Source organism: Prionailurus viverrinus, chromosome D3 (genome assembly GCF_022837055.1).
Source record: "Prionailurus viverrinus isolate Anna chromosome D3, UM_Priviv_1.0, whole genome shotgun sequence".
Taxonomy (NCBI): Eukaryota; Metazoa; Chordata; class Mammalia; order Carnivora; family Felidae; genus Prionailurus; species Prionailurus viverrinus.
In genome coordinates, this window is record NC_062572.1 from 28,849,446 (window position 1) to 28,876,173 (window position 26,728).

At 58.3% G+C, this 26,728-nt stretch overlaps 1 protein-coding gene across 1 annotated transcript; it reads left to right on the forward strand.

Moving 5' to 3' along the window:
• The first annotated feature begins 356 nt into the window (after positions 1-356).
• RTN4R (reticulon 4 receptor) lies at positions 357-26,309 on the forward strand. The gene is made up of 2 exons (XM_047826584.1): positions 357-638; positions 24,652-26,309. Exons 1-2 carry the CDS (start codon positions 617-619, stop codon positions 26,052-26,054), a joined length of 1,425 nt encoding a protein of 474 aa, XP_047682540.1. The 5' UTR covers positions 357-616; the 3' UTR covers positions 26,055-26,309.
• Positions 26,310-26,728: the final 419 nt, after the last annotated feature.

Consider the following 26,728-nt stretch of genomic DNA (forward strand, 5'->3'; position numbering starts at 1 on the left):
CCGCGCCCCCGGCCCGCTCCGGCCCTCGCCGCCATCCCCGCGGCCGCCTGCAGGGGCCGCCGCCTCTTCAGAAATGCGCCGCCTTTGTCTGGGGCCGCGCGTGGCACCGGTGCACCGGGCGGGCTGAATACCTCCTGAGGCCCGGCCTGCGCGCCCCGGGACCCTGAGCCGCCCACGCTCCCTTCCCTTTCCCCCGCTCCCCTACCCTCCCCCCCGCCGCCCCACGCACCCTGCCGGGCAGAAGTCCAGGTGAGTGCCCCGCCCGCCGCGAGGCCCCGCCCCGCCCCGCCCCCGCCCCGCCCCGGCCCGGCCGGCGGGGGGACCGGGCGGATTCCTCGCGCGTCAAACCACATGATCCCATAAAACATTCATCCGCTCCCGGCCCGCGCCGCGAGCGCCCCTCCATTCCGCGCCGCCGCCGCCGCCCTCGCCCTCCGCGCCCGCGGCCCCGCCAGCCCAGCCGACCGGGCGGAGCGGAGCGCGCCCAGCCTCGTCCCGCGGCCGGGCCGGGGCCGGGCCGGAGCGGCGGCGCCTGGATGCGGACCCGGCCGCGGGGAGACGGGCGCCGGCCCCGAAGCGACTTTCGGTCTCCGACGCGCCCCGCCCGACCCTTAAGATGAAGAGGGCGTCCGCCGGAGGTGAGTGCTGTGCCGCGCCCGATCCGGGCAGGCGGGGTGGGGACGGTGGGGGCGGCCCCTCCTGGAGCCGCAGGGCCAGGCCGGGGCTGCCGAGGCAGGCGGAAGGGTCACCAGGAGGCTGTGAGGGCCACCGCAGTGCCGCGCCGGACTGGGGCCGCGGGCACCCCGGCCCCGGGAGGGCGGAGCCCGCGGCAGGAGGAAAAGTTGCCGCTTCCCGGGAAAGTTGGCCAAGGCGGCGGGGCCGGGGGCGGCGGGGCCCTGTGGCCCCGAACTCCGAGCCCGGGCCGGGTGGGTCTGCTGGCTGGAAGGGCGGGGTCCAGCCTCGGAGCGCCCTGGCCTCTAAGGGGTTAATGAGCAGGGTTGCAGAAACGTGGGTACGGAGCAGGGGTGGGGGTACTAGGTCGCTTTCACCTTTGCCCCTAGTAGTCCACTCAGGACCTCTGGTTTCTCTGGGGTCAGGCCGCAGCGGGTTGAAATGGGGGCGTTGGCGACAGTAGAGGGCGTGGGGGGGGGCGGGGCTGGCCCAGCGCTCTACCCCAGGGGGTTGGCGGTGAAAGAAGGCGGCCTTAGCACCTCCACACCCGCAACCTGAGGGCCCCTTGGGGGCTCAACTGAGTGGTTCCAGAAGTGGTGGGGCTGGCAGCACCCCCTCCCTGACAGCCCTCATGGGACCCCTGGTGTGAGGTCCTGAGAGGTGGGGTCTGGAGGGTGACTTCCTATGGGGGAAATTGGGCATGCCCAGCCTGGAGGGTGCTCCCCTGGTGCCTACCCAGGCTGCCCTGCTGATGTCCACAGTGCCGCAGGCTGCACACACGTTTCCTTGCACGTGCACGTGTCTACAAGGGCTGCACACTTGTACATCGCGTGTGCACATGCATGCCAGACTGCCCCAGTGTGCCCGCGCACACATGCTGTGGATGCACATCCATGTCCTCACCCCCGCCCGCACGCCCACAGCCACACATGCGTGCACATAGCGTGCCTGCTGTGGTCTCCCCACTTGGCACATGCTGGGGCCCCTCAGTGGGACCCACTCCCTTGCCTACATGCACATGTGTTGAGGGGGAGGCTCTGGGCAGCCAGAGCTCACAGATGGAGGGGCGAGAAACAGGCTGCAGGAGCATGGCCCCACCTCTGTCTGCCTCTCCCCAAGTCCTGGGAGTCACCCCTCCACAGCCCCTTTGTGTGTGTGTGTGTGTGTGTGTGTGTGTGTGTGTGTGTGTGTGGTGTGTTCATGTGTGTGACTCAGTATGCTTCTGCACGTGTGTGTCTGCACACATGACCATATGTGCCTGTGACCACATCGGCATGTGTTTCTTTGCCTCCATTGTTGGTGCCCCTGTATGCCCAGACAGGCTGTGACCAGGTTTTACCCAAATCTTCAGCAGAGGCACTAAGGATGTGTGCTGGGGAGCTAATTCAGTGCGCCCAGCCTAGGGCATGAGGCAAAAGGGCTCCCAGACACTCCTCCCCTCCCCCCCTTACTGGGGCAATGGTGGCCGATGGGGGCTGGGACCCACCCGAGCAGGGAAGGCTCATTTCAAACCTCGAGGTCAACACAGTGACACATAGACCAGACCCTTCCCCCATGCTGTGCAGTCACTGCCACTAAGCCCAATGGGGGACAGGTATGTGCCCACACCGAGGCTGACCCAGGGTGACCTCAGGAAGACCCTGTCCCTGTGCCTTAGTATCTCCATGGTAGGAGCCTTATTGGCGAGGTGCTCTGTGGTGTCACCGGCCTCAGATGCTATGTGCAGCACTGAGGTAAGGGTGTTGGTGATCCGCTCTCACTGTGGTGAGGAGGGCCTTGGGCCCGGGCTTGGAGAGGCAGGGCCGTACTGCCTTGTCCCCCAGCCACCATCAGTGTCCTTGTCTATAGAATGGGGACAAGTGGGTCATCCTTACAGAGTGTGTGGGAGTAAAACAGAGGGGCAGGCTGGAGGTTGGGCCCCATAGGTGGGCAGGCTGAGGAGCTGGCCATTCCTCTTTTGTAAGCCAGTCAAGGTGAGGAAGAAGCAAGTTCTATGGGAGGGACTGAGCCAGGTGGTGGTCACACCCTACCACCTGGCAGAGGGCCACTCATAAACCCTGGCTGCCGGGTGTGGGATGGCAGAACGACAGCCTGGATTTGGGTCCTGGCTACGCCACCCGTCAGTGGTATGACCTTGGGTGTGACAGTTCACCTCTCTGTACCTCGGCCTTCTCTTCTGGGCCAGTGACCTGGGCCAGTAATCCCTCATGGGTTGTTGGGGATACTTCCAGGCCAAGGTCCCCATGGGCTTCTGATGCCAGTACTTTTGCCTTCAAAATACCCAAAACATCACCCCCCACGCCACCCCAGTCAGTGGCTCCCACAAATGGAAGTCCTCCCAGAAACCTTGCACTGCCAACTGGACCTCCCTTGTGCCTATTTGCAGATGGGGAAATAAAGGCCCATGGAGGTCACAGGGGAGTTGGAAAGGGGTGATGTGCAGTTGGGGGGCAGGGAGCAAGTGAAAGCACTACAGAAGGTGGGAGGTGGCCAGCAATGTGCTTCCCAAGCTGGGCAGCATCTCTGCTCTGCCCCTCACCAGCAGAGAACTCACAGAATACCTGGGCCTCAGTTTCTCTATGTGAAGATTAACAGCCAGCTGGGTGTCCTGCAGTTGGGACTGACCCTCTCTCTATGGTCATGGATGAAAGGTAAGGGAGAGGGGCCAGTGGGTCTCAAGAAGCAAGAGGGCTTGTAGGGGTGTCTGTAGAAGACCTCCCCCCACCACAGCCTGTGCTGGGGCTCTGGAAGGCAGAAGAGGAAGTCCCGCAGTCCAAGGAACCTGAGGGCTGGCCTGAGACCCATCACAGGGCCAAGAGTTTGTTTGCTGTTACTCGCTGTGAGCAACAGACTATGAGGGCCTGGTCACGTGTGGCCCTGGCTCCCCCATGCTCACTGCACTCCAGCTCCCCTCCCCCTGCTGCCCCCCAGGCCAGAGGACTTGTTCTCACCCATGAATGGTGCTGCCTCCTGGCTCCGTTCCCCCCCTTGCTCCCTGCCCCAGGCCCGAATTCATGGCTTTGTGGCATGGATGCCTGTGGCAGCTGGTGCAGCACCAGGAGGGTCCCCGCTGGTGGAGGCAGAGGGAACCCATCTCCCAGGACTGCATTTCCTGCTCTCCTGGGCCTGTGGCCAGTGTCTCCACAGAGCCTCAGTCTGTGCATCCAGAAAGGGGTCAGGAGAACAGGAGCACGAGGAAGCAGTTCCATGGTGAATGAGTGAATTGCGTTGAATGAGTGAATGGGTGTGAGTTAGTGTGTATGAGTGTGCGACACCCCTGCCCCTGAGCCCTGTTGTGGGGCTCCTGAGGGCTCTTGACTGTGCCTGGTTAATGAAGTTCGTGTCACCCCGGCCCTAGCCTGAAGGGCCCTGACTCCCAGGCAGGGCTGCCTCCCTCGGTGGCCACCTAGGGCCTGGGCCTCAAGGTCCATAATGAGCCAGCCTGGCTGTCCCCGCTCTCCCTCCAGCTGTGCCACAGCACTGGCCCCCAGCCCCCCCCCCTTCTCTCTCAAGATAACCCCCCAACAACCTCAACACCTCTCTGTGTCCCCCACCCTGTGTCCCAGCTGCCTCATCCCAGACACTGCGATTGCTCCTGATCTGTTTACTCAGACACCCGTTCATTTACTCACTCATTTGTCCCTGTTTGGAACCAGGCAAATAAGGGGATGTGATCCTTGTCCTCCTGAATTTATAGGACTCAATGCTTTAAAGGACAGCTGGTCACAGAGCCAAAACTGGAAGCCCAGCCAGAGGGTGGGCATGCTGTCCACACCCGCTCTATCTCCCCAGGCCGTCACTGGCATGTGTGGGCCCAGCCGGGTGTTGTGTGCTGCAGTTTCTTCTTTTGTCGCTGTATTTTAAACATATTGCACGTCGGGAACTATTCTTGTGCATCATGGGTTTACTGGTGTGTGTGGAATCCCTTCCTGAAGATTCGCCATCACTTATTTATTTGAACCTGCCTCAGTCTCTCACAGAGTCCATGGTCCTGGAGCTGGCCCTCAAGGAGATGCATTTAGTGTATGCCCCCAGTGTCCTCAGTGCAGGACTCCACGGGTCTCCCCCAGGGTGTGGCCACAGGCCCCCTCCCCTGGTGGTAGCAAGCCCTGATCCTCACCCCCTCCCAACATTTTATGGATGGGCTCCCTGGGCCTCTCCCTCCCCTGGGGTAGGGTTTCTCACTGGTAGTGGTGGAATCTGCTTCTAGGCTTTGATCAGGACTCTGACTCCAAGGATGGCCCTTATGCAGCTGGGCTTTGGGCTACCTCTCTCCTACCCCCTTCTCACAGCCTCTGCCCTCAGCTGGCAGCATCCTGACAGTCCTGTCTCCCTGTCAGGGAGGGCCCTCTGCCTTGGGCCCTCTGCCTTGCCCTGCTGAGCGAGGATGGGGGATGGACCCTGCGGCACCATCCTACACCCTTGATCACTCCACTCGCTCCAGGACAGGGCGGCCAGGCCCGGGAGGTGGAGCTGAAAGGCAGGACTTGGGGCAGACCTCCTGGAGGGGCTGTGGAAGGTGCTGTGTGGGCAGAGGCCAGGAGCTTGGGTTGGCTCAGGTGGGTCTGACAGGCTGTGAGCCCCATCTGGGCCTGGCATGCGGAGCTGGGCCAACGGTGATACGGGGAGCCCAGTTGGAGGGGCTGGGGTGTCAGGAGCTGGCCCAGCTTTGTTCAGGCAGCTCGCCCGGCACCCTGGGGGTGCTCCTGTGCTCGCTGGTCAGCACTGAGGCGTTCCTAACTGGCCATCACAGATCACACTCCGTGTAATTGAAGTTCCACAGAATGTTGGTGCGGATTGAACAAGGGTTTTGTGGTCAAGCAAATTTGGGACTGGCTGGGTTAAGTGGCACTGACAGAGCTCCTTTACTGCGGGGTGTCTCGGAGCCTCAGGTTTGCAAGTGGATTGGGCAGGGCCTCTGATAGGCACCCCATGTGACATGATTCAGGGACTGCTGTGCCCAGAAACTGTTTTGGGCATCAGTGGCTCAGATTCCTCGGAGGGCCTGGGAGGGGGACCTTTGGGCCCCTAGTAAAGGCTCCAGGGATGGGTGGGCCATCCCACACAAACCCTGCAGCCATGGCACTGGTGGGTGGAGGGACCACGCTTCTCCTGGCAGTGTGAGGCAATGTGCAAATTTAACCTTTGGGTTTATGACTCTATTTCTTTGCAGCAAATGTCACGGGAAATGTCAGGCTGAGGCTGAAACTGGTGAGGGGCCCATTGAGGAAGGGGATGGCGTGCCTAGGGGCTCAGGCCAAGACAGAGCTCTGGGTCCCTCACCTCCTCCAGGGAGCCTTCTCAGATTGCCCTTTCACTTGCCTGGGCCCAGCTCTGTGTCCTCCATCTGTCCCAGCTATTGTGACCTTGTTGAGATGTTGCCTTTATTCACCTCCTGCTGGGGCCCAGATGGGGCAGGCTCAGGGACCTGCCAGAAGTCTCCCCATCCTGAAGTCTGGGCAGGCGTTGGATCAACCTGTGCAGTGCCGGCTCACTCTGTGACCTTGGGCAGCACCCGCCCTTTCCTGGTCACCAGAGGCCTCATCCATAATCAGCGCCTGTTGACCAAACGTGGTGCTTCCAGTTCAGTGCCTTTCTGGGTAGGAAAATGCTCCAAGTCTGAGGCGAGTAGGGTGCTGGGCTCTGGGGGAGAAAGGTGGGGGCTGGGTGGCTGGCTCATGGTGTCACGTGGCTGCTCCAAGCACACAGTATGTGCTCCATAAAGAGCAGGGACAGTGAGCAGACATGAAAGGAGGGGAGGTGGGGGGTCTCAAGACCAGCTTGGGAATCCAGAGCCCCCAAACTTACTTATCTCCCTACCCACTCCAGCAAGGCCAGCTCTGGGGCCTGGTTTGACCTGTCATAGAGTTCTGCTCTGGCCCTCTGGTCCCCATGATTGCTTAGTAAGTGTTTATTGCCTCCTTGCTGTATGCCAGGCCTATGCAATTGAGCAGGGATCTCAGGCCCCTATGCTGCCTTCACCCAGCAACTCCACATCTCTTTCCCCTGCATGTGGAGTTCCACTGGAGTTACAGGTCCCTCAGACCCAGTCGGTCTGGTGGTCATTACCCCTGTACCACCTGCCTTCTACCCCCATCATCCACACCCCAGGCCCAGGGTCTTTGCTGCCTCCCATCCTCCAAAACAAGTCCAGTGTCCAGTTGGGCTCCAGGGAGGTCCATCCCCTTTTATCCCTCACTGAGGGCCTGCTGCAAGCCAGCCCCCTCCCAGACCTATGGCCACAGATGCCCACAGCTGCCTGCCTGCCATCTTGTCCTCCATTCAGGCTCTGAGATGCTTTCTGTAACATGTTACCTGGCAGCCAAGCTCCTCCTGCTTAAACTCTGCCATGTCTAGATGAGCCCCCCTTGTTTTCAGGGCCTGGGCCAGGAAGTCTCATTTGGGAACCTTCTCTTCTACCCTCAGTGGGAGAGGCCCCCAGTTTCTGGTCTCAGCACCTGACATGCATACCTGTGCCTGCCTCCCCATCTCCACATCCCCAAGTCCAGCCCAGACCTGGCACTGGGATACAGGGAGCCATGAATGGTGGAGCAGCCTCACGGGCAGTGACTTGAGTCAGTTCCCAGGAGACACAGGAACTGGCAGTCATGGCCCTTGGGGATGGCTGCTGGGTGTCAGATACAGACCAGTTGTCTGAGGTGGCTGCAAGAGGGCGGCCCCCCTCCAGGACTCAGATGAGCAAAGTCATGGGTCTAGAGAGAGACAGAGATGCCAACCTATAGGGGATCCCCTCCAGGCAAAAGCCGGGCAGGCAGTGTCTGGCATTGGGACCCTCCTGGCTTTAGCCCAGAGCCAGCTGAACACCTGGGTGTGTCACTCACCTTCTGAGTCTTTCTGTCAAAGGGGGGAGACTCTGAAGGGGGAGTCAATGTTGAGTGCTGCCCTCAGGGCCCAGCCCTTCATGGAAGCTTGATTGTCCCATTCAGATGGAACTTCCTGTGGAAATAGAGGCTGGTGATAGGGCTTCTGGGACCCTCAGTGGGTCAGGGGGCCTCCACCTCGCAGGGGACCCCTCAGGTTCCCAAGTCCTTTGAAGCGTCCCTGCCCTGGGCAGGGGGGGGGGTCTGTGGTGTAACTCAGGAAGCAGGGTGTACAGCCACTGTACTCCTGAAGCAGAAGCCTCTGCTGAGCCATGGGAACACAGAGGAGGAGCCCCCGCCGGGGCCTGCCACTCCCCGTCAGTCCTGTAGCCATGAGGGTCCTTGCCACCTGTCCCAAGGGGAGTCTGTGACATCAGTTCATACCAAGGGGAGCCAAGTCAGAGGTCAAGGTGGGATGTGCAAAAATCCAGGCAAGGCCAGTGGCACGGGAGTCTGGAGGGGATGCTGGGACCCATGTAAGGCACCTCCACTTCTCAGCGAGGAGCCCACGTTCCAGCAGGGGCCTGGGTCAGATGGGCACTGGGCCTGGTCACTCCATCCTGACTTAGAAGGAAATTCAAGGTTTCTCTGCCTTCACAATGTGGAGACTTCTGCCCCACAATTCATTTTGCAGCAGCTTTGTGGTCTGGTGGAAGGGGCACCCCATGGTCATTGGGCAGGGTGGGGTGCAGGCAGAAGAAGGGTGGGCCACCTGCCCCCAGGGTGTAGCCTCCAGCCCAAAAGCACCTCCCATCCCCAAACACATGGGTAGAAGCAGAATTACAGAGAAAGGCCAGTCCTGGCCAGTCACCAGAATGGGCTGGACACCACATCACAGCAGTCTTGGGAGGGCTGTGGGCCCCAAGGTCACACAGGATGCTCGCACCTAGCTCTCTCACCTGCCTCCACAGCACACCGCAGCCAGGAACTGGGAGTGGGCCCTAGTGCTCTGTCCTGCCCCCCCACCCTTCCCAGAGCCCTGCCAAGTTCCTCCTACAGCTCTCCACTGTCCACTTCCCTCCGCCATCCTGCTCAAGGTCTCCCTGCTCTCCCAAGACACACTCAGCACCCCTCTTGTCCTCAGAGAGTACAGAGCTGGCTAGTCACGCCCCTGCCCAGCCCCACCCCGAGGCTCCATGGGGCTTCCCAAGGGATGAAGCTGTGTGAGGCAATGGCCAATGAGCCTGGTGAGAACTCAGCTCTTAGGTCTCCTTGGGAGCTGAGACCGAGACCCCAAGGCCATCTGAGGAAGGTACAGGACTGTCACTGCCCCACTGGCAGTGAGCACTTCTCACCCCAGGGCATGGGTGGCTTTCCCCACATGGCAGGAACTGATGAAGGAGCTAAAGGGTGCCCTGGGGCTGTGGTTCCTACATATGGCCTTGCAGGTGACCCCCCAGCCCATCCTCTGGGCAGGATCCTCCCCACCTTTGATGGGGTTAGCTAGGCAACAAGATGTACACCAGGGGTAGGGGCTGGGTGGAGGGGACCTGGGCAGGTCCCTGAGGGTCACTTGTTTCTCCTTCCATTCTCTTTGGTTAAGTGTTTTCTAGCCTTTAGTTTGAGGCCAGCCCTGTGTTGGGCCCAGCCCCAGCAGGAGGCCAGCCCACTGCTCTGTGTGCTCCCGGCCGTATGACATGTGGCCCCTGCACACCTGTCATGTCCAGGCTGTCTTTCATCTCCTTGCCTCAGCCCCAATTTATGTCAGGCAGAGGCTGACACGGGGACAGGTGTGACAAGTGTCTGGCTTCCTGTTCGAAAATTGGCAAAAGAAAAACTCTCCCCATAAAGATATTCCATCTACATACCTCCCGGATGTCACTGAGAGGACCCGTCACTGCCGAGACAGATGGTGGCCCTAATGGACTCCATTCTTTACCTGCTGCCGGAGTCACAGCCCATCCCCCGGGGATGGCCCGAGGCAGGTTGTGGCAGTGTGTGTGTGTGTGTGTGTGTGTGTGAGCGCACGCGCGCTTGCAAGCGCTTGCACATGCACTTCAGTGCCCCTATGGAGCCCTCATTGATGCTGTGGCTGACTGCTCCACCCCCACTCCAGATTACAGGAAGCCTGACATAGACATGACCTTCCCCACCAGTGATTAAGGAGGCCTGGGGGGTGGGGGCGACATGTTCCTAGATAGAGCAGCCTGTAGGAATTAGGGAGGGAGGGCCTACAGACCTTCATCCTCAGGCCCTTGCCGCTCATTTCCTGCCATGTGGCCAGCACCAGCACTGGTAAGTTCACTACCCCTACACTACCCCAAGGCCCAGGTGGAGTCAAGACCTGCTTGGCGTGTAACTCAATGCAGGACCCCTCAGGCCTAGCTGTGCTTCTTCCCTGCCAGGTACCCCATGGTGGGAGCCCATGGCTGAGACCCTGACCAAGCTCCAGGTCTCTACTTATTCACCTGCTCCTTAAATGGCCCCATTGGGTCTGAGTCCAGCATTGGGGGTGGGTGTAAGAATGGACGGACGCCTCAGGCAAGGCTGCGGTGTGGGAGGGGAACAGATTGGGCAGGGTCCTCTTCCAAGGGCTGGCATGGTGGGACTGTGAGGAGAAGAGCCCTTCCAGGAGGATGTGTTGGGATAGGGCAGGCATTCTGGAAAGGGGAACTGCCTACGCAAAGGCTCATGGAAGCCACAGGATCCAGTGTACATGACAGAATCAGAGGCTAGAGTTAGGCCAGGTCAGGCACCAGCATGCCCTTTATAGCTGTGACTTGACCTCCCTTCTGTCAGGTGGGGGCAGTGGGTCCCTGCCGGGGGGTGATATGACCCATCCCTCCTGAGATGACCCCACAGGTGGGCTATGAATTTTCTGTACCCACTGTGCACCACCCCTGAGTGGGCTGTGGGGTCTCTCCATACCCTGTGAGGTGGGTCTTGGTGTCTCCATTTTCCAGGTGAGGAAGCAGGTCCCAAGAGGTTGGAAGACCTGCCTGAGGCCCCAGAGAGGCAGAGGCTGCACCAAAGCCCTGGCCTTTTTCTCCAGCCATCCTGCAGGGCTGGCTGTGGTGGGCGGGGACCCCATGGCATGGGAGTCTTGGAAGGGGGTCCTGCTGCCAGGGCACTGCCTCATTCACCCTTCTTGGGGCAGGGCTTCCCCATCCAGTGTTGGTACATGAGACCAAATAAACCAAACTAAAAGCATTTCTGATTTTACTGGTTTGTGTGCATTGTAAAAAAGATCTGGGAAAATATATCAGATGTAAGAAAGAAGTTGTATTAGTCAGCTCAGGCTGTCATAACAAAATGCCACAGACTGGGTGGCTTAAACAACAGAAATTTATTTTTTCACAGTTCTGGAGGCTGTAGGTCTGAGATCAGGGTGCCGGTGCGGTACGGTTCTGGTGAGAGCTTTCTTCCTGGCTTACAGATGGCCACCTTCTCACCATGTTCCCATGTGGTGACAGTGAAAACAAACCCCCCACTGTCTCTTCTTATAAGGGCCCTAATTCCATCGTGTGGGCCCCACCCGCATGACATCATCTAGGTGCCCATCTCTCAAGGCCCTTCCTCCAAATACCGTCACACTGGGGGTTAGGACTTCAACATAGGAATTTGAGGGAGACACAAACATTTCTGTAGCAGAAATGAAATTGCCTTTGACTTCCAGGTGCTGTTGCCACATACTCCCCACAGGGATATCAGTACCCCATAGGCTGTCTGGGCCTGCACATCCTCAGGGAATTCTGTTCCCACAGCCTGGCAAAGTCTGCAACTTGCCTGTAGTGGTGGACATTTCTTACATTCATGTGACAAACATCTATGGTGTGTGCTAGTCACCAGGTGTGGCTCTGTCCCTGTGGAGCCCACAGTCCATGGGGGCAACTGACAGAAGCAAGCAACATGGAGACCTGCTCAGTTGACCAGCAAGGTGTGTGGTTAAGTGGGCACCCTGGCAGTGGAGGAAGGTGTGGGGTATCAGGGACCCAGGTCCACCTAAGTGCCCCCAAACCCCTGGGGATTTGTCAGGTTCTCAGACCCAACTTCCCCATTTCACAGATGACCAACCCAGACCCGAGAGGCAAGGTCACTGGCGGTGCCTAAGCTGAGCTGGGCAAAGTGGCTGAGCTGGGAGGTGCCCTGGCCTCTCAGGCCTGTAGCAGCCATGATGGGACAGGGAGGCAGCTGGGGAGGAGTAGGAGTGAGGATAGGTGGGCACAGCCTGGTTTTCTGCAGCCTGGGCTGGGAGGGAGGCAGCTGACTGACTGCAAGGTTTTAAGTATGCATTTCCGGGAAGAGGTCTGCGCTGGCACATGCGCCAAAGGCGGCCTGTTCCCTGATCATCTGCTTCCTCCTCTGCCCGGGGCTCTCCTGGCCCCGTGTGAGGCCACCAAGGCTGCAGGGCCTATTTGAAGGGGGCCTTCAGAAGTGCAGTCTTTCTTACCTTTGCTTGGCAGTTACCGAGCACCTGCTGAGTGCAGCCCCTCACACAGATCAACAGACAATCATGCTGAGCCCCTGGGAGTTGGGGACCTGCCAGGGGCACTACGGGGCCGGTGGGGGGCCCGGACCAGGTCTGACTGACCTGGGCCTCATTTCATGCTGGAGACCCTCATGTGTTGAACTGGGGGAGGAGGGAATGAGGATGGGGAAATCATTAGGAAAATATGTAAGAAAAAGGAAAATGCCTTTTCAGGTTTGATAAAGTTGAACCATCATTGGTCTGGGTAGGAGTCCAGCCAGGCACTGGGTATGTCCTCTGTGAGGATGAAAGATCAGGCTAGCCCTGGCCTCAGGGTTACATGGTGGTGGTGGTGGGGGGGGGGGGGGCTTGGTGAGTGGAATGTGGCCTGCAGATGGCCCCCTGACCCTGATCATCCAGCCATGCCCACCCATGCCTGTGGTGGTCTCCAGTAAGGGCCTGGGCTTTCAGGGGCTCCTCTCCTGGCCTGATACTTCTTTGGCTCAAGGTGTATGTGCCCTGCGTCTAGTGGGGTGGGCTGGGCCTCTTTCAGCACTTCCGGCAGGTGTTGGAGGTAGGGAAAGGCTGTGCCAGAACACCTGCCTTGACCCTCCCAGATCCCAGGGGCAGGTGCTGAGGAATAAGGCCACCTTCCCTAGCCCCTGCCCCAAGGGCCGCCAACCCCCTCCTGCATGCCAGCTCCTGGCGCATCAGCCTCAGGAAGTATCCGAAATACACTGACCTGCTTTTCCAGGAGGCAGCGGCGCCTGGTCCTCCCACCCTCACTGGTGAGAAGCCGCCAACAATTTCCATCCCAAATTGATTTCAAATAAGGAAGAGTTATCACACACAATCATATAGGAATAATTTATCACTCGTTAATAAAAGAGCAATTACTTATTCACGTTGCCCCTGCCTGTGTGCCACGGGTTCCTTGGCAGAAACGTAACTGGGGCTCTCACTGAAGCCGAGGAAAGCCTGTTTGCACTCAGCCAAGGTCAGGGCAAGCCCTCCCCAAGAGCCACAGACCCCCACTCCAGAGGCACCATGTGCACACTGCCCCTGCCGGATTTACCTGCTGGGCTTCCTGCTCATGGGGGTCTTGCATCTGTGAACTGGCAGCAGGGTAGAGGTGAGGAGGAGCTAGGGTAAGGCTTTGTCTGACTGTGGAAGGTCTGAGCACACAGCTGAATTTTCAGGCCAAAGCTGTCCTGTCAAGTGTCTAAATAGCAGAGGCCTCTGAAGCCAAGAGCCCGGAGTGTCCCTAGAGTTGGGACGCAACCTTGATGACCCTTGGCAGAGCATGATGCCGAAGAGCTTTGTTCAGGGCCATGGAGATGCAGCTCAAGAAATCACAGTCCCACTTTGTCCTCCTACACCTCAGACATGCCTGCTTCTAGACCACATTCATCTCCACCTTCTGGCAGATACACTTTCTCTTTTTTTATTTATCTCTATTTCTGACATTTCAGTGCCAAATATGCAGCCATTTTGAAAAGATAAAATGGTCGACCATATCTTGGTCAAAGTTAAAACTTGCACCCAGACCTCCGGGGCCAGTCTGGAGAATCGGCTTGCTCTGTCCCAGCCCCTATTCCTCCTTGAAGGCAGCCACTGTTCCTGTTCCTTGTGTTTCACATTTCCATGCTCCCTCTTCTCTAGTATACTTCCTAGTATGGTTGTCTCACTACCATTAGTTAAATTCATAAACAGTGTTTCTCAACCCAGGTCACATAAATGCCCTTCACCACCCCACCACGATTGGGAGTGGGTACTTTGGTGGCCTTTCTACTCTTGTATGGCCTTTGGTTTTCCTGGATTTACAATTGACTCTATCTTTTCTCTCTTGTCCCATCCACTACCCTGTGCTTACTCTTCTTCACCTCAGGTGTTCTACTGGGTCTCTCATTTAAACCTGGAGGTGTGACCCCAGGCTTCTGTCTTGCTGCCCCCACATGGACCAAGCATGCTTTGGCCCCCTCACAACTCCCCAGCAGACTTCCCAGCATCACCCAGTGTTTCCTGGGCCGCATATTTTCCTCTTTCAGGGTTTATATCCTAGTTTTGGCTGAAGCACATCCCCAAGTAACTCTCTAAGGAAGACACAGTGAAGAATCATTCTGTGAGTCCTCATATGTTAACAAACCTATTCAGGCTGGATTGGCCTGCTCCAGAATTCCATATTGAAAATAATGTCCCTTAGAATTTTGAAGCCATTGCAATTTTGTTATCTTCTTGACATCCAGTGTGCTGTAGAGAGGTCTGATGCCACATTGCTTTTCCCTTGGGAGCTCTTTTGACCCCGCGCCCAGAGGCCTAAAATCACATTGTGAATGTCATCTATTATGCTAGGCACTTGCCCAATGGAGGGCCAGGTCTTCAGGTCTAGGAGATTTTCTGGTATTATTTCTTTGATAACTTTTTTCTCTTCTATTATCTCTGTTTCAAATAGATATTTGACCTATATTTGTCTTCTGAATCTCATCAATTTTTTTTCCTTCTTTCTCTTTTTGTTTTTCTTTCTAGAAGACTTCCTTGACCTTGTTTTCCAACCCTTCTATTGATTTTTTGGTAATTTTAGCAATTCTATTTTTAACTTCCAGGTACTCTTCTTATTTTCTGATAGCTCCTTGTTCATAGCACACTGTTCTTGTTTTAAATCTTCTCCTATCCCTGAGAGGAAACTGATTAGATTTTTTTACCTAATTTTTATCTATTCCCTGCACTGTCTCTGCTTTCTTTAGAGTTGTTTTCCCTACAGTCTGCATTGGAGCCTCTTTCAGATACCTGGTTTTCTGGGCACATGTTCTAGGGAAGCACTATTGAGAATGGAGCTTATCAACTGGCAGGTTTGGGGTGATCAGGCAGGAGCCCCCAGAAGCCCATGGTGGAGACCCTTTCTCTGGGTGTTTTTCCAGAGGAGCAGCCCCCATCTTCCTAGTCCTTGTCCCTCTTACCATATACTCCATCACCATCATCTTGGCTCTCGAGAAGGGGGAATGAACACCTGTTTCTAACATGGGTGGTAGGTGAGTAAGGAGGAGAACCACCGAGTATGCCAGTATTGCATGAGAAGCAGCAGCAACTTGAGCATAGACAGGATCTCTCATGAGGCGAGTCACACTGTGCTGGGCTCCGGGCCTGTCTGTGAGCCTCCTCACTCCACTGAAGCTGAACCTGGCAGAGAGGGGGGGGGAAGCGGTTCTAGGCATCCTTACAGTACAGCCTGGTTGCTGGGCCCTCTTCCCACACCCATTCTCCTGCCTGGACTTAGCCTCTCCTGGAGAAAGCAGGGCCATCAGGCCAGGCTGGAGTGGCCTCATGACTGCTGGAAGCAGAGTGATCAGTATGGCTCTGGGATGCCACCTCTGAGCTGTGGGCCTTGACTCCCCAGGTCCCTTACCTGAGATGGGGCTGACTAAAGGTCTTCTGGGAAGGTGGGACCCCAGCCACAAAGCTGGAAGCATCTCAGGGTTCCAAGAAGGCAGGTGCTATCCTGCTGTTATCCTCATGTCATGGGTGTGGAGATAGTCTCACAGCCAGCCAGAAGCTTCTCCGGCCACTCCATGAAGGAGTACAGAGCAGCTCGCATCTGAGCCTGGGACTACCAGACTCCGGGCCCACCAACCCAGGGAACAATAAGCTTGGGCTGAGGACGAGGTGCAGTAGGGGTCAGGGAGCCCAGAGCATAGGGGGTGTCCTCAACAGCTGGCCTGCTATGGGGGGAATAGCTGTCTCTCTGCTTTATGGATCTCTAGGGCTCAGGGTCTGTTTTGGTCACCTGGGGAAATGGCAGGAGTTCTTAGACCCTGTCCCCTGTCCTCAGCTAGTGTGTGTGGTCACCTTACCTCAGTAAGCTTCAGTACCCTTGTCTAAGGAGTAGGATTGATGGTCATCCCCTTGCTATGCTGTGGGATGTTGTGAGACCTCAGGAAGTCTGTGCCTTGGGCAGTCCCAGGGAGGCCAAGGGTTCGTCTCTCCCCTCTCCCTTCCTCTTCCCTGGTGCTGGGCCCTGGGTGGACTGACAGGGCCTCAATGGGAGATATTCTTGGCCAAGAAGCCCCACGCAGCCTCAAGGCACCGATTCTGGAATGGGCATCCTGTGGCCCTACTCAGGGGTGTCTGGTGTCCACCCTGTGCTGGCCTGCTGCTCAGTCACTTCTGGGGCTCCTCACTCTTGTGTGAGGCTTACTGCACTCCAGATCAGCCTCAGGTTGGTCCCAGGTTTGTCTTGGCTGCCTGTGATCTGAGATCCTTGCGCATGGCCAGTGTGATGATGATGGCATTGGTGACAAGGATCATGGGCCTCCACAGTCCATTTTCCATTCAAGATTCTGGCCAGGGGTCCACAGGATGATCCAAGGAAGCCTGCTTACAAGGAGACCCCCTCACTCCACTGCCTCTCTCCTTTTCTGGACAGAGTCATCTCACATTTACTTTTTCTTTGTTCTGAAGATTCTTTCAGCCTAGGCCTCGACCTTAACCACCTGGGAAGTGCATCATACCTGACCTGCCATGTCCCCTCCTCCCAGCCCCAGTGGACAGGCTAATGGTAGAGGGTCAGCAGGCTGCCCTCAGGGTGACCTGGCCACAGAGCCCCTAGAGGAGGGCACAGGGTCCCAGTGTTGTTGGATTGGCATGGAGAGAGTTGTGGCCTAGAGACCACCCCCCCAGCCTGAAACCATCCTCCTTAGATGTGTCTGCCTGAAGCACAAGCAGGTGCCACAGGGATCAGTGCCTCCCACCACCACCCCATTGCCTGGGGACATCCTTCCTGTGCTTCTTACAGCCAGTTTTGTTTGTCAGTGTTGTAAGTGCCCTCTTTGATGTGTGTTTGACCACTAGTCCATCAACAGCCTCTTTAATAAAATCATTGTTTCTCTTTTGACCTGCACACCATTTTGGGGTCACTCTCCCTCCATCCCCCTCTCCAGCCCCGCAAGAGGCCACCAGGCTCTGTCCGTCCCAACAGTGTGGTCTCAGCAGGACAGTGGCCTTCTCTGATCCTTGGTTTCCTTTTCATTAGGTGGGGGTTCAAGTGACCTCCGTGAGGCCACTGTGAGGGTGAAGGCGGCAACACCCACACGCAGCAGGTGCTCTGTGTGCTCCAGTCACAAGCCAGGTCAGCAAACTGTTTCTCAGAAGGGTCAGATCCTGAACAATGTCAACTCTGTAGGCCACAAAATGCATCGGGACTACTCCACTCAGCTGTGGTAGTGCTAAAGTGGCACAATAAACACCCAGGTGTGCCCATATGTTGATAACCTATTATTTACATACCTAGACAGGCAGTGGCTGGTGGACTGGTTTGCCAGATGCCGATAGAACAGGAGGCACCGGGACCCATCAGCTCTGATGAGGGTTTCACTGATCACCTGAATGTGGTACCCTGGCTGGTGGTGACCCAAATGGGAGCATCTCATTCACTGCCTCTGGATACCCTCGTCCCCTTGAAAGGGCCAGACCCCATGGTCCTTCCTATCTGTCTCTCTCCAGGGGTGCTCACCAGCCCCCACTGGGCTTCTCTGTGGTCTCTCTGTGTTGCCCCCGTCACCACCCTGGCTTAGTTACAAAACCCCCGAGCAGCCTTCATACTTTACACACCTTCCTAAGGCCTGACTGCCCTGGTCAGGGGTGTTTGCAATATCTCGGCTGTCCTGGGCCAGCTTGGGTTGGCTGCAGTCCAGCTGCTCCCTCAGGACTAGGGCTGATCCAAGGCAGATGGCCAAGAGGCAAGACTGGCTGATCCCAGAGGGTGAGGGGGTGCAGGCCTCCCGAGACCTGCACTTGTCTTTTCAATACTAGAATAAATCCCACTCAGGCAGAGGCCACCTGCCTGCCTTGCCAGTGATGTTTGACAAGTGCCCAGGGCTCCAGAGCATGCGGGGATATGCCCTCCTGTCTTCTCCCACTCCAGAAGAGAGCAGACCCTCTGTAGCCCTGCGTCCTGGGAAGAGCTCCCCATGTCTGTCTGGTCTCATCACAGCAACCCTCTGCTATTTGGCCGACTCACTCACCTCGGCCCTGGCAGTCGAAGGCCCAAAAGTGTCCTCTTGTTGTGTACTCCTATAGTGTGCACCCGAGTGTGTGTTCCTATAGCATGCACCACAAACGTACATTCCTGTAGCATGCACCCCAAGTGTGCGCGCCTGTAGCATGCACCCCATGTGCTACTACAGTGTGTACCCACATGTGTGTTTCTATAGCATGCACCCTGAGTAGGTGCCCCAGGTGTGTACCCCAGGTGTGTATTCCTGTAAGTGCCCCCAAGAGTGCACTCCTGCACAGTGTCTGCCCTATTGGAGGCTGATGCTCTGGGCCTTGCAGGAATGGTCAGCTTCTGACAGGTAACAGATGCAGTGTCCTGGGAGGAGATGGGATGTATTGGGGTGGGGACAGGACCCAGCACTGTTGGCCCTGCCAGGCTAGGCACCCAGTCCTGGACAAGAGCTGGCAGTGGAAAGGGGTCAGGGAGGGCAGATGGGCATGGTGACAGGTATGTGGAAGTGCAGGTCCCAGGCCCCAACACTGGGAGTGCCCTGTTCCTGAGCCCTGCTGTGGGGGGAGGCAGGGGCATATTGGCCACTCACTAATTCCTCATTAACATCCTCTGGGGACTCAAGCCCACACTGGCCTCCAGATTGAATTAGTTGAGGGACCAACCAATGAGCAGTTGTGGAGACAGATTCTGCAGATAATTAGGCAGCGGGTGTTTGTTGGTGGCCTGATGGAGGGAGGTAGGGGATGCCCACCTCCTATGAGGGAGGGGATGCTGGCTGAATCCCTGGAGTGAGGGGGGTGTGCCTTGTGCCCTGGGCAGGTTTTCAGCTGAACAGAGCCTCCAGATGCTGGCATCATCAGTCCCCAGTATGGGGCTCCCTGGGGTGGGGGCCAAGGGAGATGGGCATCAGGTGGAAACATGGCTGGACAGGGTGAGTTTTCAGAGCCCTCCAGTCCAGCAGCCCAGCCTTGACCAAGGATGGATTCCCAAGGCGTGGTCACCGGGCCAAGAATCCTACTCATCAGAGGGTCTGCCTGGATGCTCACCCTAGCAGTGGGCTCTGGGGCTCCTCCCCTGGTGACCCCTGATGTCTGGGGCTGGGTCAGGGCTCCCCGGCCCCTTAAATCCCCCATGTAGCACATGCCATGCAGCAGAGTGACCAACGGTGGTCAGCCTGCTCTTTGACCATAAGTGTTATAAACCAGGGACTGGTCTTGTGCTTACAGTGTTCAGTGCTGCCCCTATCATGGGGTGTCCCCTTAGGAACACACCCTTAGGGTGAGCTGTACATCCAGAGCCTCCACCTCACAAGTGGGCCAAACTCCTCCCCTGGCAGCGTTTGCCTCTTAGATTTGAAAGGAACCCAGGGCCCTCCCATGTACTGTGTTGGCTGTAAATTTTAAGAGGGAATATGGGTTTTGGGTGGGGGTGATAAGCTGGGGATGGGGGAGTGTTAACTCTCCACTGCCAAGCGAGGCCTTTCAGTGACTGAAAGGCCTTCTAGTCCTGGGGCTATGAGCAAGTGGCTTCCCCTACCAAACCTCATTTTCCTCCCCTGTAAAATAGGAAAATAAAGTAGGCCCCTAGAGGGTTCACTAGACCTCTGTTGGTCCTAAGTCCACCTGTGCACTGAGTGCATTCAGGAGGCTGGTCCTGCTGGCTCTGCCCGTGCTGGGCCTCAGTTTCCCCCACTGCACACAGCTTTGCCTATTGGAACTGCTCAGCCCTGGGTCCAGTGTCCTCCTTCCCTGGCAGGTGACCTTGCCTGTATCGACCTGGCCTGCCCCTGCAACTGCCTCCCCGAGAAGATCAATAAGGAGTGGGGCCTTGAGGGGCATGACCGGCAGCAGGGGCTGGCAGCCACCCCACCCCCAGGAGATGCAGGCCCCCTCAGGGGTGGGCTGCCACCCTCCTCCCCCTAGAGCCAGAGAAGGGACCTAGGAAATGCCATGGGCATGCACACTGCCCCCTGCACGTGTCTATGGGCTGGAGGACAGACAGAAGGTGGGAGGTGACTGTGAGTAGGGAGTAAAGACCGAGGGGGACAGATGGACGACTGAGGGGGAAGGTGGGTGGGTGGTGAGCCAAGCACTGATAGAGGGCTGGAAGGGATGGGGAGCAGTCACGGGACAAGAAAGAGTGAGTGTAGCACTGCTGGGGTGCCTTGACCCTCTGCAGTGTGTGGACGCCACCAGCCCCCCACCCCCGCCCGGAGCTATTTCTGGCCTCGGTGTGCTGAGCTGTGGCCTCCTGTTCTGCCGTGTAACTGTGGTCTGTGACGTGACCCTTCTCGGGACGTTCTTGGTGATTGAGAGGGTCCTGAGCTAACCAATGTCCTGGCTGTGCTACAGCTGCCCAGGCCTTCCACAGCCTACTGACCCCAGCCTCTTGGGGGGGATTGGGGGGCAGGTAGCAACTCAGATCCTCCATGGAGATGTCCCCTACCTGCCACAGATGACACAGGAGGGAGCTGTATACCTCCTGGTGCCTGCCCACACCCTCGCAGACTGGGCTCCATTCCTGTGGTGGCCATATAGCGGCTGCTTTTCAGGCTTGGGCTGGACACGCCTTCCGGCCCCTCTGGGTGGCACCGTGGCCGCTTCTCTTTCCCACATTTTCCCCTGGACCAGCTCTGGGTGGGAGAAGTCCAGGGCTTAATCACTCTGCCTCAGTTTTCTAATCTGTAAAATGGGTTTGTGATAGTATTAAAAGAATTCTTATGCAGCTCTGACACATGGCTTTTATGCTAGCTCGTAGGCCCTCGTAATGCCCCCTTGAATAGGGTGTTTCTGCCACCCCATTGCAGCGGGGAGGCCCAAGGACACTGAGCCGGTGCTCTGGGCAACCAAGGCTGCCAGCCCTGTGCTATCTCTATGACCTCACCAGGGGAGGGGAAGAAGTGTCCCATAGGATCTCAGGGGTGCTGCACCTGCATACCTCAGCCCAGGGTAGAGGGCTCTGAGAGCAGTAGAGACCAGGGAACACACCAAAGACATCTCCTGAGCCTGCAGCCTCTGGCAATCCCTGCTTCTGAGCTGCTGACCTCAGCAGCCGCCTGCCCGCTGCCCACTGGCTCCTGCAGCTGCTGGTGAGTCCCCAGAAGCCTCCTGCCCCTCCTGGCTCCCCTCCCTTCTCTCCACCTTTCTTCTTCCTCTTCCTTCCTCCCCTCCACCCCCCAACCCCATTCAGTGACCATGAAGGAGAACCTGGGCCCTTTGCTGCCCAGGAGCTGGGGCAGGGTGAACAGTGCAGGTGCTCTTTAGGCACCTGGGCCACACCCAGGCCTGTTGGGATTTTGGCTGCATGGCCTCATCAGCTGTCCTTCCTGCCCCATCTATGGCTGCCCTGGTGGGAGAGGCCCTGAGCAGAATCTCATCATTGCCTCCCTCCATATCCTCCCAGGCAGGAGTGGCTTGTCCTTCCCCAATGGTGGCCTTTGTGCCATTGCCACTGCTCCTGAGGCAGACCTGAGCTAAGGTGGGAGCCCCTCCCATGACCTCATGGGGAGGGCACTGTAGAAGACCCCTGGAAGGGCCATTCTGCACTGAGGCCTAAGGAAAGAGGAGGCAAGAATCAGCCCCAGGGATGGCAGGAGGGTGATTGGTCTGGATTTGTGCAAAGCTCAGGTGGCCTGGCGGCCTGGTATGGGAGCGTGACTCACTGTGGTTTCTGTGTGGGGGCCAGGGTCATGGCAGGGCTGTTTTCTTGTCATTTGTTTGGAGGTGAGCTGGTATTGAGTGCTTACTGAGAACAGGAGCCCAGTGAGGCTGGGCATGAGTGGGGGATGGGGCTGAGGGGATGAGACAAGGGGATGGGCTGGGAAGACAGATGGGGGGACCAGATGGGGGACAAGATGGAGAGGCCTTTTTAAGATTCTGATGGGTCAGATAAGTGACTGGGCCCAGCCCCTGGGGTGGGGTCAGGGAATACCATCCTGCAGCCTGGCAGGGCCTTCTGTGTCCCTAGGGCCCCTGCTATGAATATGAACACAGGCCGCAAAGTTGGGTTTGATTATCTCATAAAAAGATGCCCCCTCTGCTTGCTCAGCAGAGGGGTTGCCATGGAGACCAGCAGACAGGCCCCAAGGGGGTCCAGGCTGGAGCCAATTACCGTGGCTGCAGCGAGGAGGCAGCCCACCACTGGCCACTGCACTGACAGCAGGTCCGTGCAGAGGGACCAACCCTCAGAAGTTGGTTTCCGAAAAGCAGTTGGCTCAGCGGGAATGGAGCCATGTCTGCTCCTGGTGCCGGATTCCCGGCAGGGCTGAGCCACACGGCTGCCCTGCCACTTACCCCCATGTTGTGGCTCAGCCCTGGAGCCTTGGGCCATTCTCAGAGTGGGTGTAGCCCCAAGCACGTGGCGTACAGCCTCGTGGGGGCCCAGACTGGGAAGGGCTGGAGGCTGGAGGAGCGGCTGGTTCTGGTGAAGTCAGCTGAACCTGACACCAGCTGAGCTCACAGACCATGGCTCCAGGCCTGACAGCCACCGGACAGCTCAGACGGTGATGTACCAGGCGTGGTGATGATGGGTAGCTGCTGACATAGCCTGGTTGGTGGTGTGGCCCGGTTGATGACATTGGCACAGTAGCGTGGTTGGTGACATGGCACATCCGTGGTAGTGAGGTCCAGAGCCCAGCCCGGTGAGTACCCGGGGCCCCCATCCCACCCTGCCCCACTTCTTCCTCTGCTGTGAGTCCTCAGGGACAGGAAGTGATGTTTTCATAGCATAGTTACATCCAGTGGCAGGTGAGATGCTGGTGAGAGCTGGCATGATCAGGCCCGACTTGCCCAAGAAGCCCCATAAGGAGAGAGCTTGGAGAGGATGTCAGCAGTTTAAATAGAACAGCTGGCTGAGATGCCCCCTCACAGCCTCCCGTGCATGGCCAGCCTGGGGAAGGGTGCCCTAGGCTTGGGGAGTTCTGGGCCAGGCCTGCCTCTCTGGACCCCCATCCCCGGGGCTGCCATGTACCCAGCCGCTAACAAATGACTCGGCATGGAGGCCAGCAGAACACAAGGGACAAAGGAATCCCCCAGGATGTGGGGCACACTCCAAGAGGGCACACTCCTTATGCCCAGCTGGCCTTGCTCAGGCTCTGGGCTTGGGGCATGCATCTGCACCAGCCCAGGCAGACAGAATCCAGTGTGGTGAGGGACCCATCATGAGTGGGGGTCCCCAAGGTCACAGTTCTGGGTAGGGGAAGCTGGCCCACAGGCCTCTCCTTCCTCCCACCCAGCTCCAGCCCCAGCACTTAGCCGGCCTCATGTCTGCAGAATCCTGCTCTTAGCTAACTGCCAAGAAAGGTGTTAGCTGTCAATGCAGGTGTTAGCTGTCAACGAAGGTGTTAGCTGATAACTCAAGTGTTAGCTGATAAGCCATAACCCTCCCAAGGGGATTCACATTTTAATAGACTCACTCCTGAAGGAGAAAAGACTTCTTTGGCATTCAAAGAGGGGACTCTAATGGTGGGATGATAGGCAGTGAGCTTCGTATTGGGGTGTGTGTCCCTGCTGATGAGACCAGGGTGGATACAGCGTACCAGGAGTATAGGTCTTTGGTGAGGCCGTGTGTGTGTCTGGCCCCCAGATACGGGGGGGAGGGCATATGAGGAATTATGCAGACATCGATTGGCTGGGAAGGAGTAAGCTCCTCACCCGGGGAGGAGATCAAGCAGAGAATGAGGCCGAGGGGAGGAGGCTGCAGGAGGAGTTCCATGCCAAGTCAGGATGTGTGGAGGAGGGAGCAGCCTATCTGGAGGGGGCTCACAGGGTAGGCAGGGCTGCACCCCTGCCCTTAGGCATCCAGGCTTCTGATCCTGTGAGAGTAGAGTTACTCTGGAGTCTTCTGTGCCTGTAGCAGTTTCATGTGCCCTGTTGGTGGGACCCAGACCCCCTACAGGAGGGCCACTGGGGGTTGTGGCTCCTGGCTCTAAGGCTCTTGTGGTTTCCTCATTAAAGCACAGCTCTCTGCAGTGGCGAGGCCTCCTCAGAATCCAGGCAGCCCAGGAGCTCCAGGGGCTCTGGAGCCTGGGAAGGGGGCTTGGACAGGGCACAGGGTCTGAGCCACAGCCCCTCCCTTCCTGCAGCCTGAGAGGGCCCTCAGGAGGGGCTGCTGTGGAAGCTACTGGAAGTCCTGCAGCTGGCTGCCTGGCAGGCCTGGGAGTGAGCCTCTGCTCTGTGTGAGCTTGGCCGGCCTGATCCTCAGTGTTTATACCAAGGGCCTCTCTCCCAGACTGGTCTGTGGGCTGGTGGGGCAGGGGACAGGCTAGGGACAGTGCTGGGACTGATGGGGAGGGAGGTCCAGGGATTCACTGGAATCTCAAAAAGGTATTTGCAGGCATGAGTGTTTATCTCAGGAGGCCTTTAAATGGGCTTTGGTGGTGACCCAGCTAACCCTAAGTGGCTGGGGTGCAGGCATGGCAGCTTGTGTGTTTGAGCGCTGGGCAGGGTGGCAGGGTGGCATGGGAACCAAGGTGAGGTTCCTCGGTGCAGAACATGTAACTCCCCTGGCAGGTTTGGTGAAGTGGTTTCTGTGTGGCAGGTGGAGCAGGGATCACAGCACCTGAGTTTTCAGGAGTGACTGCATGTCCTAGGCCTGGCTCTAGGCCCTCCTGAGGCCCTGTCTCAGGGGCCAGCCTGGCTCCATCCTCACAGGGCCCTCTGCCTGTTAACCACCTTCTCCTCTGCCCACAGGGAGCCAGCTGCTGGCCTGGGTGCTGTGGCTGCAGGCGTGGCGGGTGGCAGCACCGTGCCCAGGTGCCTGTGTGTGTTACAACGAGCCCAAGGTGACGACGAGCTGCCCGCAGCAGGGCCTCCAGGCTGTGCCCACTGATATCCCGGCCGCCAGCCAGCGCGTCTTCTTGCACGGCAACCGCATCGTGCACGTGCCCGCCGCCGGCTTCCGTGCCTGCCGTAACCTCACCATCTTGTGGCTGCATTCGAATGCACTGACCCGCATTGATGCTGCTGCCTTCACTGGCCTAACCCTTCTCGAGCAGCTGGACCTCAGCGACAATGCACAGCTGCGTGCCGTGGACCCCACCACGTTCCATGGCCTGAGCCACCTGCACACGCTGCACCTGGACCGCTGCGGCCTGCAGGAGCTGGGCCCCGGCCTGTTCCGTGGCCTGGCTGCCCTGCAGTACCTCTACCTACAGGATAACAGTCTGCAGGCGCTGCCAGATGACGCCTTCCGCGACCTGGGCAACCTCACACACCTCTTCCTGCACGGCAACCGCATCCCCAGCGTGCCTGAGCGCGCCTTCCGTGGCCTGCACAGCCTCGACCGCCTCCTTCTACATCAGAACCGTGTGGCCCATGTGCACCCGCATGCCTTCCGTGACCTCGGCCGCCTCATGACGCTCTACCTGTTTGCCAACAACCTCTCTGCGCTGCCCGCAGAGGCCCTGGCACCCCTGCGTTCCCTGCAGTATCTGCGGCTCAATGATAACCCCTGGGTGTGTGACTGCCGGGCACGCCCGCTCTGGGCCTGGCTGCAGCAGTTCCGAGGCTCCTCGTCTGAGCTGCCCTGCAGCCTGCCCCCACACCTGGCCGGCCGTGACCTCAAGCGCTTGGCTGCCACCGACCTGGAGGGCTGTGCTATTGCTGCCAGGCCCTCCCGTCCCATCCGGACCGGCGGGCCTACTGATGACGAGCGTCTGGGTCTGCCCAAATGCTGCCAGCCTGATGCCGTGGACAAGGCCTCAGTGTTGGAGGCTGGCAGTCCAGGCTCAGCCGGCAATGCGCTCAAGGGACGTGTGCCATCCGGTGACAGCCCACCAGGCAATGGCTCTGGCCCACGGCACATCAACGACTCCCCCTTCGGGACCCTGCCTGGCTCAGCTGAGCCCCCACTGACCGGGATGAGGCCCGAGGGCTCCGAGCCACCGGGGCCCCCCACCACAGGCCCTCGCCGGAGGCCAGGCTGTTCCCGCAAGAACCGCACCCGCAGCAGCCACTGCCGTCTGGGCCAGGCGAGCAGTGGGGGCGGTGGGACTGGTGATGCAGAGGGCTCAGGCGCCCTGCCCAGCCTCGCCTGCGGCCTGGCCCCCCTAGGCCTCGCGCTGGTGCTGTGGACGGTGCTTGGGCCCTGCTGACCGGCCACCGATCGCGAGGCCGTTCTCAGCAGTCAGGTGTGTGTACATATGGGGTCCCCTCCATGACGCCAGCCAGCACCAGGCGGCAGGCCCTCCCTGATGGACACCTCCCGCCCACCCACCCCATCTCCACCCCATCATGTTTACAGGGTGCAGCGGCAGCGTTTGTTCCAGAACGCCACCTCCCACCCGGATCGCGGTATATAGAGATATGCATTTTATTTTACTTGTGTAAAAATATCGGAAGACGTGGAATAAAGAGATCTTTTCTTAAGCTATGGCCTCTCGGGCTGGGGTGCTGTGGGCAATGAGAGGCATGTGGGTCCCAGAGGTGCAGCCCTGCGTCAGTCACAGGCACACGGAGGCCCCGAAAGGGGAGGGATTTGCCAGGTAGTGCAGGCTGCCATTTCACTCCAGTAGCACCCAATGATGGTCAGCAGGGATGTGTCATGCCCCTGCCCTCCACGCTAGCCATGAAGGCTAACATCAGTGTACCTTGGCCACTTTCCTTTCTAGCTAGGCTGACAGTGGCATCTTCCCAGGGAGAAGTGTTTGTCCTGCACAGAGCCCACAGGAGCAGGATGAGGCTGCCTTTGTGGGGGATGTCTGTTCCGGTGCCACACAGAGTCCCTGGAGCTCCTAGCCTTCCACCCTAGCCAGCGCCGCCGCTCCCC

What these genes read in the sequence shown, in the direction of transcription:
- RTN4R (XM_047826584.1), top strand. Translation starts at nt 617, where the DNA reads ATGAAGAGGGCGTCCGCCGGAG. An exon ending in GAAGAGGGCGTCCGCCGGAG is followed by an intron (nt 639 to 24,651) that starts GTGAGTGCTGTG and finishes CTCTGCCCACAG; the next exon opens with GGAGCCAGCTGCTGGCCTGG.